The sequence below is a fragment of the Ambystoma mexicanum genome, chromosome 5q, assembly GCF_040938575.1.
Source record: "Ambystoma mexicanum isolate Mex_15411 chromosome 5q, UKY_AmexF1_1, whole genome shotgun sequence".
Classification (NCBI taxonomy): domain Eukaryota; kingdom Metazoa; phylum Chordata; class Amphibia; order Caudata; family Ambystomatidae; genus Ambystoma; species Ambystoma mexicanum.
Genome location: NC_090933.1, coordinates 947,376,136 through 947,390,994, shown reverse-complemented (window position 1 = coordinate 947,390,994; position 14,859 = coordinate 947,376,136). Strand labels below are relative to the sequence as shown.

General features: G+C 43.1%; 1 protein-coding gene across 1 annotated transcript in view; it reads right to left on the bottom strand.

The window, feature by feature from the left end:
* The window catches only part of BAALC (BAALC binder of MAP3K1 and KLF4), a 277,489-nt gene that overhangs the window by 9,186 nt on the left and 253,444 nt on the right, over positions 1-14,859 (bottom strand). Inside the window, exon 2 of the mRNA XM_069621465.1 lies at positions 4,986-5,164. Coding sequence (XP_069477566.1) covers positions 4,986-5,164 — 179 coding nt within the window. The remainder of the gene's footprint in view (positions 1-4,985; positions 5,165-14,859) is intronic.

The following is a 14,859-nucleotide window of genomic DNA, read 5'->3' as shown; positions in this document are numbered from 1 at the left end:
CAAACCCCATCGCCACCTCCCCTCCCATGTGCAGTGCAAACGCCCAAACAAACCCACTAGGGGTCAAGTCCTAAAAACAAAAGTGGAGGGACTCGTTATAAAACCAATTGAATGTGGCATCAACAGACATGAGCATATCAAGGTGCCCTCTGCAAAAAGTGGGGGGACTACGTCCACCTGCGTGTACCCTCGACTTGAGACCTGATACCCAGGAAAGTTCAGTGCAAGCTTCAACTTCTTCCTACACTTTTATTTTAAAACTAGACCATTCCGGAACTGTTTCTTTTTCAAATAAAAGTATACGAACAAGAAACATTTTTTTTAGAAGTAGAGGAACAACCATAACTTCGACCAGTGTATCTGTTTCCTGAACGTGTCTGTCTATCAGTTTATCGGTTATCCAAATCTGCCACACCTTTTGCTATCTGCACCTAGATTCGATTAAGTTCGCCCGACTGCGCGTTAGGAAAACCTCAATCAATCGGTCAAATGCATCAGTCTGAAGCCCTGGCCAACTGCCGAAGTTCCTCTCTGGCCATGACGCATTTAGAGATTCTAATGGACTCAGACTTATGCATGATCCTGCTGGTTGCTGCATTGATGAAATCGTGTTTCTACCTTTTATGTAAACTGAAACACCAGAACCATTTTTTGTATCCTCCCTTCACAAAGTCATGGCCGCACATGGATGTGCCTCTTCCTGTCACGATTCTGGGCCTGACGGAAAGTCAGCTGTTTTAACGAAAGAGGGCCCGAATGCAGCAGCCAGGAATCATTTTTAGGTTGACAAAAATGTGACCATAACTCACTTTGTGTGGCCTCTTTGCACTGGGCACCAGTTAGGAAGAGAGTGCTGTTCAAGATGGTATGTCGCACACATAAGATCTACTGTCCCAGACAATCTGCTCTTTCTCAGGAAACGCAACTTTAGTACCTCACAAGTACACCATTATCTTGCCCTTCGTACCGCCCCTTTCTCTGTCAAAGTTCAGAAAGACCAGAAGTGGTGGCCGGTCTTTTTCTTACCACGCGGCCTAAAGCTGGAATGTACTGCCATTATCTCTTCACTTGAAATCCAACTTTCTGTTGCTCAGAAAGAAACTCAAGACTTTCGAAAGTCACTACTCTCTGTGGGTTTTTTTTTCCAATTTCTTGTTATTCTCCTGTTGACTTGACCCATGACACATATGGTTCATCCAAACACTCTATATAACACCACAAAAATAAAATACAAAACAAATACAGTTTTCAATTCACCAGCGAAAGGCAAACTGAGAAGGTCTAGCCCCAGTAGTGCTCCGAGTAATGTTACTATTACACACGTGTACACCTCCTATCCACCTCACCTGCTTACCCCAAAACTGCTACTCAGATATCCTGCCTGGTCTACTGAATCCAACAGCATTTCTCCTTCACATGCAGACTGACTGAGTGACAAAGAATGTTTGCCAGAGTTTATTATTGCGTGACAGGGTTTGTAATTTTGTGACTATCCAGTACTGCTCTAAATATATCACGGAATATTAGTGAATTCTTTGCGGATGTAGAACGTGCAGGGGCAAAAGTGTTTCTTTCCATGGTCAGTTCTAAAACATACAAATTACTTTTTCCACAGTTAACATTGGGGTATAATTGGTGTGCCATCTGCTTCCCTGTTCCATAAAGCGAAAATATTCTGCTGCTACTAGTTGCTTAAGAAAGAATACAGAGATAAAAACCTGGGGAACCTTTAAGTCAGCACAACTAACAAGTCACTATCAAATATCGATTTCAATCAGACTTTCAATGTATACGTGTGTTTGTATGGTCCTGAAATGAACCATATTGTTTTCTCCTACTTTATCAGCAATCTAAACATATTCTAAGATTCGTATAATCATAACCACAAAGTACGGTCCTAGAATATGTGGAGAAAGGGCTGGATAGTGGGGGAATGTTGTTCTTTCCTGTGGATACCCTGTAGAATAGGCCTCTGCTACCTTTGGTACTCAAAATATGTTGTACTTCTACTTCAATCAGCCTTAGTCAACAAAGTCAACGCTAAGGGATCATGGGAGTTGTGGTCCAAAAAATATGGTGAGCCACAGTTTGCAGAACCTTTCTCTAGAAGTGAGATTTTGGTGCATCCCATCCCTGGTAACAAGGTCAGATATGCTGCTTTTGGGTCCAGTTTGACACTCTCTGCTGGAGGTGCCCTGGACAGACATCTAGTATAATCTTTCTGTAGAACAGCACTGCATCCTTTCCATCATGCTTTTTTACAAATTCATTGTGGCTCATTTTCGAGTTCCTCCTGAAAAACGCAACAGGGACCTGTTACATTTATACCTTAATGTGCACAGGTCCTCACCGCCTTATTTTCCTCATTTGCAAAGAAGAGTGTAAAAGGGGAGGGTAAAAAGGTGGCATACATCCATATACGCCGCCCTGTTGCACTCCGCTGTGCAAATTAAGTAAATGCTGCCTGCCATGCATTCATACAATGATTCCGATGGAGTCTGTCTGCTTTTTGCAGGTGCAAAAAGCCAGCAGACTCCATAGGAATCCACAGCATTTGCTCTGGCATCAAAATGCATGAAAATACCCAGTTGCCCCCATGCTACACATCTCACGTCGCAAAAACCACAACTAAGTGGACAGCTTTCAAGACACTCACTATGGAAGACATCACTGCCACCGTAGCATCCTTGAAGGCCACAGCGTACACAGATGGCACCCTCCCTGTCTCCATACTCAAGACCCTTCTGACTAAAACCCTCCCCCTCACCCGACAATCATCAACCGCCATCCTGCTTCTCAAGAAATCAACAATGAACCCCAACAACCTCAGCAACTAACGCTCCATCACCCATCTTCCCTTCATAGGTAAGATCCTTGAGAAAGCAGTAACCACACAACTCCTTCAATACATCGAACCCAACAATCTCCTTCAGTCCTACCAATATTTCTTCAAACCCAGATGTAGCACAGAAATGGCTACCATTAAGGTTATAGACGATGCCCTTAAAATCCTCAATGATGGCCATCCTGGTTCTCCTTAACCTCTCAGCAGCATTCGACACATTAGACCACCAGACATTCACTGACAGTCTACATTGCCGCATGGGGATCAGTGAGATCGTCCTCATCTGGTTCAAATCCTACCTTGCTAATAGCCACCAGTTGTACCAATGGATTCCTACAGACCATCAACTCTACCCATCACCTGTGGAGTCCCACAAGGATCCATCCTCTCCCCGTGTTCTTCAATCTTTACATGGAACTGCTTTGAACCCTTATCGCTCCACAGGACACATACACATCCACTTCCACATATACAGCCACCAATACGCAGATGACACACAGCTCTACCTAAAGATATACTCCATCAAAGACATCCACAGACTCAAGGCCTGGCTTTCTCTAATCCAGTCATGGATGTCTAGTGCCTACCTGAAGCTCAAACCCGCAAAGATTGAATTCTTACTGCTGGCCAACAACACCGAACACTGTGACATCCAGACCTGACCTTCTGCTATGCACCTTGAAGGCTTCACACTCCAGGTGAGCACCTGCTCCAAGTCCCTTGGGTTCGATATCGACAGACACTTCCCCTTCAAACAGCACATAGGAAGACACAAACGGCTTAGTACCAACTTTCTCTCCTGAGGAAAATCAAGTCCTTAATCCCAGAAAACAACTTCAGAGCTGCTGTCGAAGCCTTGGTTCTTCTCACACCTGGATGGTGGCAATGCACTTTTGGAATGTATTCTAGGGTTCCAGGGACTACCCTGGCACCCCTGAGATGTGTCTTGCATGCTGCAGCATGACTCAAAGGACTTTGCAAATTCTGCCACATCACCCGACCCTCATCGAACTGCACTAGCTCCCACTGCAACTCTCTATCATCTTCAAATCCTGCTGCATCATCTACAAGTATATCAAGCTGAAGTCCCCAAGCTACCTCACTGAGAAACCTACCATCTCTGGAGGTCTACGATCCGCCAGAAGTAAGGACATGTGCAGGCTTGAACTCCATCGGTGCAGGAAGGAAAGAACCAGAAGACAGGCCTTCTCTGTCTATGGTCTATGCCCCAAGACTCTAGAGACTTCTCCCGTCAACATTAGAGTCGCCCCCTCATTTCTACAGTTCAGGAAGGAGCTCATGACCCTCACATTCAAGGAATGGCTGCCCCCTAACACCAAGGTCCACACACCCTCCACTCCCCATCCTACCTGAAACTGGGTGAGCTGAATCCCCACTCTTTCAACTCCTTGTTGCTTCTAGATCCCTTGCTGATAAATGGCCCGCCCTTCCCCTCCACTGATGCTTGCTCATCACTCCTTTGCCTCCCTGCTTCTTTTCCACATGTTCTTCCCCCATGACTGTAGAGCGCTCTGTTGCTTCCTGAACCTAGGTTTGCGCTCAATAAAGACCCTAATGATAACAATAATAATAATCATTCCACTCTTGAGTGGCCTTTATACATTACAGAACCGTACTAGCGGCACCGTCTTATCCTATCAAGTGGAGCCTAAGGACTGAAGATACACTGCTGAAATATGTTTTCTGGCGTAACAAATGGTTTGGGTGCATTTTCCAAAAGGCCTGTAGCAAAGCCCTTACATTTTTACTATTTTGGCAGGAAGTGAAGTCGCTGTGCATATGTGTATGTGTTAATGGACTTTAGGCATGTGGAGAAGAGCAAACTTGTTTCCCGAGTCTTAGTCACTGACTACTGATATAGGTCATCGAGCAGCGGATGAACTGCTAGCGGGAAGGAGCAGGTGAAAGGTAGAGGTAGATAGATTGTCACTGGCTCAAAATCCAAGTGGTAACAGCATAACTGACCTTGAAAGCAGACGTTAACGTTAGCTAGTGCCCGTCGGTCTTCTCATGTAGGTGTCATTGACTGCCTCCATAGTTAATAACACTACAGCAAGAAACCCAAAATGAGTCATTCAAATGAACATCCTGGTCGCTCTAGAAGGTACTGGTGGCATACCTCTGCAGTTCTAAAGATGCCCTTCTGCTTGGGAGTCTTGGTTCCAGTGGAAAATACTGAAGGTTTGCCGCACTGGGTGCCAGAGTTGGTCTTCTTCAGGATCTCAGGGTTAAGTATCCCAGGTGCCGTTGTAGAGACCGTGACAGCGTTCTGAGGGGTCTTGCCATCCTCCAAAATACCTGTCAAGAAAAGATTAAACATTACACATCTCATGGCGGTCTGCCTGTTTGCTATTCAGAAAGGAACAATGTTACATCTTGCTGCATTTTGTAGAGGAAATGGACAATTCTGATTAAAGGTACACACGTTTTGTCTTTATTTTGATATTTAAAATGGATCTATTATGAGAACATCATTTGCTGGTTATTAGGCTTCTGAATGCTTATACTTGGAGTTCCTACACGCAAAAGTTAAAACCCACGATCTGGTACCACTGAAGAATCAATGTCCCCCATGGCAAGCCCACCTGCAGGGTCCTACCCAATTCCGTTTCATGACTTCAGACCAGACACAGAGCCAGAGGTCATACAAAAACAATGGCCACGTCAATCAAAACATCACCCTCCCCCTTACCAAGAAGTTCAATGCCACAGTGCATAAACCTGGCAGATACTTGCGCTCTGGACAAATTGGACCTTGCCAAAATGAAACTGTCTGCTTCCTGGAGTACTCAAGAGCGGTCTATCAACAAATGGTGCACTGGAGCTTAATGACCATGCTCTATATCAGTGGCCCATATGCCCTCTCTAGTAAACAACCAGATCCCACCAGCCATGGTCAGTGGCCACGCTGTAACAAGGGGGTTGTCCTCCCCTCTGTGAGTCTAAGGGGTGTACGAAACTAGTTAGGAGTACACTGATTTATGTTGACCCTAATGGGAGCACATGTCATTCTGGGCAACCATTAAGCAAACTAACATGCTAGCTGGTGCTAAACACATAACTCAAACAGTATATAGATCACATTTTTAATTTTTCATTTAGCTTTATATTGTGAGCTGTTTATTTACTTTTTTTGTGCAGTGGTTCAAGGGTTACTTTGCATAATTACTTCGCATAACAAACCATAATGTCATAAAATCACATACATAGTTAGACATTCACTAAAGAGTAATATTTGTGACATGGGATGTGGGTTAGTAATTTGTGCATGTGAACACCATCTTGAAAATACAATGTCCCATGTCATTGGAAAAGAAGAGCACACTATGAAAGTGTGAGTGAAAGAGACAATACGTCTTGGTCTCTTCTGCCCGGCTGAAGTCTGACCTTATATTTGGAACGTCTGGAAATAATGTTAGAAATTAGAAGGGCAACACAACATGACAAATGCCCATAGGAACTCTGCGTCAATGTGTTGCGGACGTTTCGGCAGTATAGTTTGTAGCCTTCTTCTTGGGCCGGAAAAAGTCAGAGGACTCACTGGTCGTGCTTCCAGTGAGAAGGGGTGGGTGTGTGGGGATCCAAATCTGGGCAGGTGGAGGCGCAGGATGACGTTGCGGGGGCAAGAGAGGGGGCCAAGTTGGTGGTAGGCACCCCTGGTCTGGAATGGATCCGAAGCCCCTGGAGCGGTAACCGGGGTCTGTGGAGGGTCCGCTGGGAGCGTCACGTTAGGGTGACTGTGCTTGGAAGTTGGAACACATGGTGCATTAGCTGAAGGGTCCACGTTGGGAGGCAGCCTGGAGCTCAAGTCTTCAAGGCTGGGAAATTCAGAAGAAACGTGAGCCCGCTGAAGAGCCCTGGAGTGCGAATCGGCGGGCAGCAGCGAGGTGCAGGCGTCGCAAAATGTGCCTGTCAGTGGCCACGGCAGTCCATGCAGACACATTACAACTAACCAAGAATGGACCATTGTCCATGGCCGCTGCACCCACCTTTTCCCCACCTTCCTCACCCTCATGCCGCCTTCTATTACCACAGTAATTGTGCCTTCTGTAATTTTTTTTTTTTTTTATTGTAGCTCTTTGGTTTACACAAGAAAACCTTAAGCTATTTTTACCGAACAAGGAGCAGACTACAACATAAAAGAGAAGAAAATGTCATAAAAGAGAGTGGAAAAAAAGCAAGTTCAACTATACAAAATCAAGACGAGAGTTAATTCAATCGTTAAAGAAAACTTAAAGAACATTTTAAAAATCAAGAATAATTGAATAAAAATAACCAAAAACAACAAGAATAGCATTTTCCCAAACTTCTGTTTTACAGTTATGCTAAAATATTTATAAACTTTATAAAAATGCCTGTTTCATATTCCCTTTCTCTTTCTTTTCTTTTATGTTGCTTAGTGTTTCACACCGCAAAAGTCTGCTTGATTTCAGGTCCTTTAAACTGTTCCAAGAGGTTCGTCTAGTCCCTCAATTTTTTCAAAGATGAACTGGATAAATTTTATGACCGCAAGATTGTTTGAGATCTTATCTCCTTCCAGTAGGTATGACCACCAAAGTTCAATGTCCTTGAATCTGTATTCCTGCCAGATATGACCTAAGTACGTCTGTCGTTCACCTCTCACAGTGGGGCATTCCAGCAGCAGATGTTTCAATGATTCAACTTTTAATACATTTTTACATAATCTACAGTTCTTTGGTTCATCTCTCTCTCTTTTTCTATAATGATTGGTTCTACTTGGCCAAAGATTCAAACGCAGCTTTAAGAAGCCTTGCCTCAAGAACCAATTAGGGAAAAGTGTTAGGTATTTGGGTAGTATATTCAGTTTTCGCGGGACTGCCCAGAATTCTTCATAGCCTCGATATTTAGTGAGCTCGTCCAATGTATCAATCCAATCTCTAGTGTACATTTTTTTTTTCACGTGATCTGGATTGTTTAAGAAGGATTCTTCCATTTCATTTAAATTAAGAAGGATCATCTGGCATATTTTGGTCCATTCAGTCAATATTGGTTCTGACCTCTCTTCCATTGCTTTTTTTATGGCCGCAAAGCCCCCCTTTGTTGCCGGTTCTAGACATCTTCTGTAAAAAGACAATATCTTCCACTCCACGATGACTTTCAGAGAGGATAGTGCCAGCTCTCTTCTAATTAATTGAATTGGGAAAGATTTTGGCAAACCCAAAATAGATCTCCAGAACTTGCCTTCTAGACGTGATCATATTTTGTTGTCCAATAAGAGTGAGGTTTCTGATCCATAGGTTAGGATTGCCACTACTTTTGCACGATAGAAGTCTATCAGTGGTTTCATGGAGAATAGACAAAATCGCGCCAGTAGAAACTTAGCTTGGTCTATTAGGTTTCCAAGTTTGTTTTTTAAGTCCTGACATCTCGGGGCTTCTTATCTGTTGGTGTTGATACAAACCCCCAGGTACGTAATAGCTGTCACTTCCGTTATCTTTTTATTGGATAGATACCATTGGGGTGAGTTTATTTTTTTCTTCTTTTTGTTATTAGAGAGTGTCAAGATCCTAGATTTTTCAGGATTGATGGTCATTTTGTTTTTGGCTACATATGTTTCTAATGCTTTTAGTTGATGTTAAAGTCCTATAGGAGTCTGATCGATTAAAACTATGTCATCAGCATAGATCAATCGACCAATTGCTATATTAGCAAGTTTTGCTGGAAAGGATCTTATATCTACAAAGGCTTTTTCCATATCTGAGGAATATAGTTTATATAATTCTGGAGCCAAGGGGCATCCTTGCTTAAGCCCAATGGTCGTAGGAATTGTGTCCGATAACAGGCCGGCTTTATTTAGTTTCACTTTAATTGAGGTGTTCGAGTGTAATTCCTTTATGTTGTAAAGTAGAATTTCTGGGCAATTCCATTTTTTTAATTTCCTCCACAACCTCTCGCGATCAACTGCATCAAAAGCCTTTGATAAGTCAACAAAAGCTATGTCGGGGGAAATTCTCCCGGGGTCTGCTGGGCCGTCCGCAGACCCCCGGGAGGGAGGCCCCAACTCCTCCCGCGTATCCCAAAAATGAGTATGAGGCACACGCAAGAAGCAAGGTGGTTCTGCTGTTTATTAAACAACGGCAGGGATGGGTCAAGGATCGTACGCGTCCGTCCTGACTCTCTCGAAATTCGTGGGGCTCGCAGGCCCTTTTTACCTCAGTATGACGTGCTACTCGCGTCACCTGGGAAAGTTAGCAAAAAACCTATCGTCACTCTGGATTGGTTCCTCGAGTGGTAGGGTTAGTATAGCATACGTATAGAGAACGCTGTTAGTGGTTAAGGGTCAGTCAGGTGGTATAATTGGGTTGTCCCTTCTATTAGATACATGAAAATTGTTACACGAAGACCCCTGATGATTGGCTAATGTTAATGGCGTCAGTGATAAGTGCCCCATGTTCTGATTCGCGAGCCCCCCAGCCTGGGACCATCGTTGTTCCCAGCTCGCGGTGCACCTGCCATTTGCAACAATATGTAACTATGTGTTTGTGCAGACAATGCGTGGATTTGTTCATATGCTTGAGAGCAGACTACTCCCACCGCCGCAGGTGTCCATTGAGTCGCTTCATTGTTGCTGCCTGTGTCTCAAAACGTGGGACTCAGGCGCCTCTTCCCTCCAGGGTCTGGCACCCTGTCAGGTTCGGCTTGGTCACGTGAGGAGAGACCGTGGTTGAGGCAGAATTCTGCACATTTAATGTTGCATTTTCCACTCTGTGTCTGGCTTAGTTTGCAGGTGTGACCTTGGCTTCGGCTTGTGGCATGCAAGTTTGCAACATTGTTCCCTTGGCTGTCCGTTCTCGCCAGGCTCATTCTGCAGGGTCAGCGATTGTACTCTTGCTCGTTCAATGTTCGTGGAGGCTCTTGCTTGCGGCCTACTTGGGCCTGGTGCATAGGTGGGGAAGTTTGATGCATGGCACTTTAAGTTACGGTATCATATTGCTTTACCCCCAGTATCATGTCTTCGTTATATTTCTCATCGCAATGCACGGGTTAGGGGAAGCGTCAGCAAGCATTTTAGATGAGTTCGTTGTGCGTCTTGCGTTTCTGCATTTTGAAAAACCTATGTGAAAAATAATAAAGATGCGCGTCAGTGGGTGTGTCCGTCACCTACGTCATAGCACTGAATATGTTCTTTGTGTGGATTGGTGTGGGAGTGTCCAGTGTGCATGTTTGCACGGGTGTTCTGACTGTTGGCTAGGTCGTCATGGCATCTCTAACGATGTGTTTATTTACTGTTGCATGGTTCAGTCGAGTTCATCCATGCCGCAGGTGTCGGCTTGGGCAGGGCAGGCTGGTGGGCAGGCTGGTGGGCACATCCGTATGTTCCTGTACCAGGGTATTTGGTCGTCTGGTAGATAGGCAAACTCCTCTCGTGGCGGGTGTCTGGGCCGCGATCCTCTAGGCCAGGGGTATGAGGGGATTGGTGGGACTCTTTTGTCCCATTCTCCCACTTCAGCTATATAGAATTTCGCCTCTTTGTTGGTCAGGGTTCGAGCTTTCAACAGATTTAGAATAAAGATGTTTAATGGAGTGCCTTGTCCTTTTACGAACCCAGATTGCCATTCGTCCTTACGGCCTGTTTGTGTTGCCCAATTTGTCAAAGATTATAAAAGAATTGAGGCAAAGATTTTTCCAGCCACATCCAGAAGGGCAATTGGCCTGTAATTTTCTGGGACTGTTCTTAGGCCCTTTTTAAAGATTGGCACCACAATACTCGTTTTCCACGAAGTCGGTAGTTTCCCCGAAACCAAGATATATTTGAACAGTTGGTGTAGGATTTTAGCCCATTCCGCTGGGTCCTTTTTCAGACCTTCATTAGTCAGGCCGTCTGGCCCCGGTGCTCTAGAGTTCTTTAGCTTTTTAATCATGTCTTCTAATATCTCACTGTCTATGGTCAGCAAACTTTCATCCCATTTTGGTATAATCCAATCATTTATAAGAGGTTTTAGAACTGGCTGTTGTTGTTTGTAGTATAATTCCCATTGTTTCTCTGTGACTGGATTTGTTATTATGGCATTTTGCAAAGACTCTTTGTTATTTATTAAGGCCCACGTCTCTGCTGTATTTCTCTCACATATCGTTCTTAACATTGCCTGGGAGTCGTGGTTTAGCATTGTTTTTTTGTGCAACTTTCTCCAATTTCTAAAGGTTTGTTTTATTTCTCGTACTTTATCAGTTTTATTTACCTCATTCGAGACTTTCAGTGATTTTAGCTGTTTCCTCATAGTCTTTTTTTTATCAGCCATGGCTTGCTCGAATATATGTCGATGTGACATTATTGGTTTTGTAGTGCCGGGTTTAATTCTAATATGGAAGATTTTTAGCAGAGGAACATAATCGATGGTTTGCAGAGGTAGCTGCAGATACAAATCATTTAGGGTGGATATCAAATTATCGTTCAGCGCTGGTAATTTTGCTGGATTCATTTTATTTCGAGTTCTCCCAGTGTTGATATCTATCTTGAATGGATATATTTCCTTTACGTTCTTAGGAAGAAAACTAGAACAAGTAAGTTTGATAGCATTATGGTCACTAGCCTTGGTCGGTTGCACCTCAAGTTTTTGAATAAACATTGACATATTAGTTGAAACTGTCACGTAATCTAAGATGGCTTTGGATTTCAGCCCTCGCCACGTCGGTTTCCCTGGGATGTCGCCTAACGTGACTCCATTTAGGATTGTGCAATCTCTAGATTGTAACGTGGATCTCCAATTGACCCCTCTTTTGTGTTTGGTTGTGGCCATTTTCGGTACGTCTTCGAGTACTTTATTGTTTTCGTCCAGACAAGTGCAATTAAGGTCGCCCACCAATATTATCCATGGGTCATGCCATTTAGCTTTCAGATCATCAATTGCCTCTGCTACGTCCCTTGGAAGGGACTTGTTTCCTTTAGCTCCTGGCACCCAGTATATATTCATCAGCACAACGTGCTGGTGGTGTTGATCGTCTAGGGGCGACAATGTTTCCAGGACTAAGATTTGAATATATGGAGTCAAGTTCCAAGAATGAATCACATTCCAGTTTAGTTCTTTTTTTATCGCTATCAGCAAACCCGCCATTGGTCTTCCTTTTTCTCCTTTTTTTGCTGGGTTTATATTTACTGAATAGCCTTCGATCAGGGGAGTTTCTCTCAACCACGTTTCCTGCAGGCATAGTACATCTGGCATTTCTTTTTCAAATTCATTTTTTGTTAGAAGGTGGTTGAATCCCCTTGTATTCCAGGAAATAAGGGACAATGTTTCCTTTTGTGTTACTTTCCGGCTCTATAGTGTCTTCATTTTTCCTGCTGCTAGGTTGACCAACCATACCCATCTCTCCTGTTCTCCGTCTTGAGGTTGGGTAACCTGCGATTGTTTCATGGCTTTTTTATGCGTATCGTACGCCTCTTGAAAGCGAGCTTTCTTTGAGATAGTTTCTTGATCCAGTACCTCTGGTTCTGTTTCTTTATTGTTTTTTTCGGTTATCTTGAACCCCTTCTTTCTTATGGTCCTCTCTTCGGATAGTAATAGCTGGTGAATCACCTGGGAGCATGTGGAAACCCGAATACTATCCGTATACCTTTTGTCAGGAAATTCTATCAGTGTTATATCACTAGAGCTGATTAATCTCAAGGCTGGTATATGGTGGAACAACCTTAGGACATTTGCCCGGTTTAGAATAAGACCGTCGTCTGTATGTACTAGTCTTTCCAAAAGAAGACCTCTGCCCTTTTTTTCCGGGTTTAATCTGCGTTTCGGCAGTCTCAAGGGACTAGTCCGGAAATCATCAGTTCCACTGATCTGCTCACTTTCTTCTGTGGTGTATTCCTTGAATTCCAAAATAGGTATGGGGCTGTTTATATTTTGGTTTTCCAGGTTTCTTGTTGGACTTTTAATTGGTATATTTGAGCTTCCCGTCATTGTTGTCTTTAATTTTTTCTTACTTACAGTTTCGGGCTTGACTGTATTATTTTCCTTTTTTGTTGTTTCAGCTTTGTTTGCGTTTTCCCCAATTATCCTCTTGTCATCCAACATTGGTTTGACTCCCCTTTCTCGTTCCGTCTGTACTTGTTCATCAGTTATTTCAATTTCCTCTTCTTCTGAGTCACTATCAGTTGAGACGTTGTCATCCGAGATGGAGTAAGTGGACATATCCATTAACTCCTGATCGGAGTCATCTGTTTCTGCTGCTTCATTGTTATTTAGACTCGTACTTGTTTGCGTATGGCTACCAATGTTTCGATTTACCACAGTAGTTGCTGCTTCCTTTGGTGTGCTCAGACATTTGAAAAATGATTTGCTTTTATTTGATTTACATACCCTCCGGGGCGGTTGATTTTTTGTTTTTTTAAGTATCTGTAATGGTTGAGTAGATTTCGCTTTCTTATCATTCGTAGCGATTTGCTCCCTTCGTTGCGACGCAGTGATACCTTTCATCTGTTTTACGTCCTTTTTTTTAAAGATTTCGCATAATTTTGAATTCTGCTTATCTATTTTTGATACCTCAATATCTTTTTCATGCTGCGAAAGGTCTAAGGTTTTTTGAGGTGTGTGTTGTCCTTTTTTTGTGATCTGTTTTGCTTTCTGATCGTTGGTCGCCGTGGTTCCTCTTTGAGTTTCGTTTTCCGCAGAGATTTTTGAGGTATTTGGCACCAGTTCATTATTTTCTTTATTTTTTTCCTTTCCTTTTATTGTGTTCATTGTATCTGTAGTTGTTTCTCCTTTCCTCGGAGTTGGGATTGGACATTCGACCTGATTACTTAGCTCTTCTAAGGTCCCTTTTTCAATCGTATTTCCAGTACGTTCTTTCAAATGCTCTTCATTTGCATTTTCTTCTATTTGTGGTTGAAATTTTGCTAATTCTTTTGATTGAAAAACGGAGCAGTCCGAACCACCTAGAGAGTCTCTCCTAGGATCTTTCCATCGGTTTTCCTTCTCTTTCATAATTGGTTCTAGGATGGTGTGTAACATATCGGAGATTCTTTGCTCAACATTTTGCATATTTTTTTGGATGGCCGATATGAATCCTTCAATGAAGATTGTCTTAGAATGAACCATTGCTAGCAATGTAGTGTGGTCCTTCAGAGTATCCGTAGCATCTTTGTGTATTTTCATGTAAGGGGCCAGGATCGCTGCCATTGTTGTAATCATCAGGAAGTCATCCTTTTCACACTTTTCTCCACCTGTCTTAGGTTTGTTGGTCATCTCCCTCTCTTTCTGAGGTGCTTCTATCGTTGATGATAGTGTGTTCAAGTTTGAGTCTTGGTCATTTTCTGTTTGAATTAACTGGTTTTTGGTTTCCCCTTTCATGGTTTGAACGGTCGTCTCTACAGTTTGTGGCTCTTTATCTATTAAGATTGAGTTTTCCAGCATAACAGCGTCAGGGATTTCGTTTGCCGTGGTGTTTTTATGAGTTGGTTTCCTTTTGGGTACATTCCCAGAAATGCCTGTCCCCCAATTTAGTAGGGATTGTTTCCCAAAAAAATGATTATTTCTGTCTTGAGCATCCCCTGAGGATAGGGTCCTGGGTTTCCATATTTTTTGTTCTAGGTCTGTATATCTTATAAAGTCCATTCTAATTGGTTTGGGGGTTATTGTTTTACCTTTCGTTCCGTTAAAGGTTCCTTTCGCTGTTTTTGCTAAATCTTCCACCGTAGTATTGGGTTCTAACCCGGGAATAACCTCAGATAGTTGAATTAAATCCTTTGCCTTAGGAATATTTTTTTCTACTGTTTTTGTTCTTATCTCTAGTACAGGTGATGGCTTCTCTGACACATCTTCCTTTGAAAGGTCAGTTTCCCTTGTAGCTTCTAAGTCATACTCATTGTTGTTGGATGTTTCATTTGCCATAAGGGCCAGAGTTTCCTTAGACTGCTTTGCATCAGCTGAACGTTTCTGAGGCTGAGGTGATTCGTCTGTTTCAATCATATTGTCAAGTTGATGGAATATGAAATTGTTCATGGGTGGGTTGACCTCATTGCTCTCTGAGTTTAATTGTAT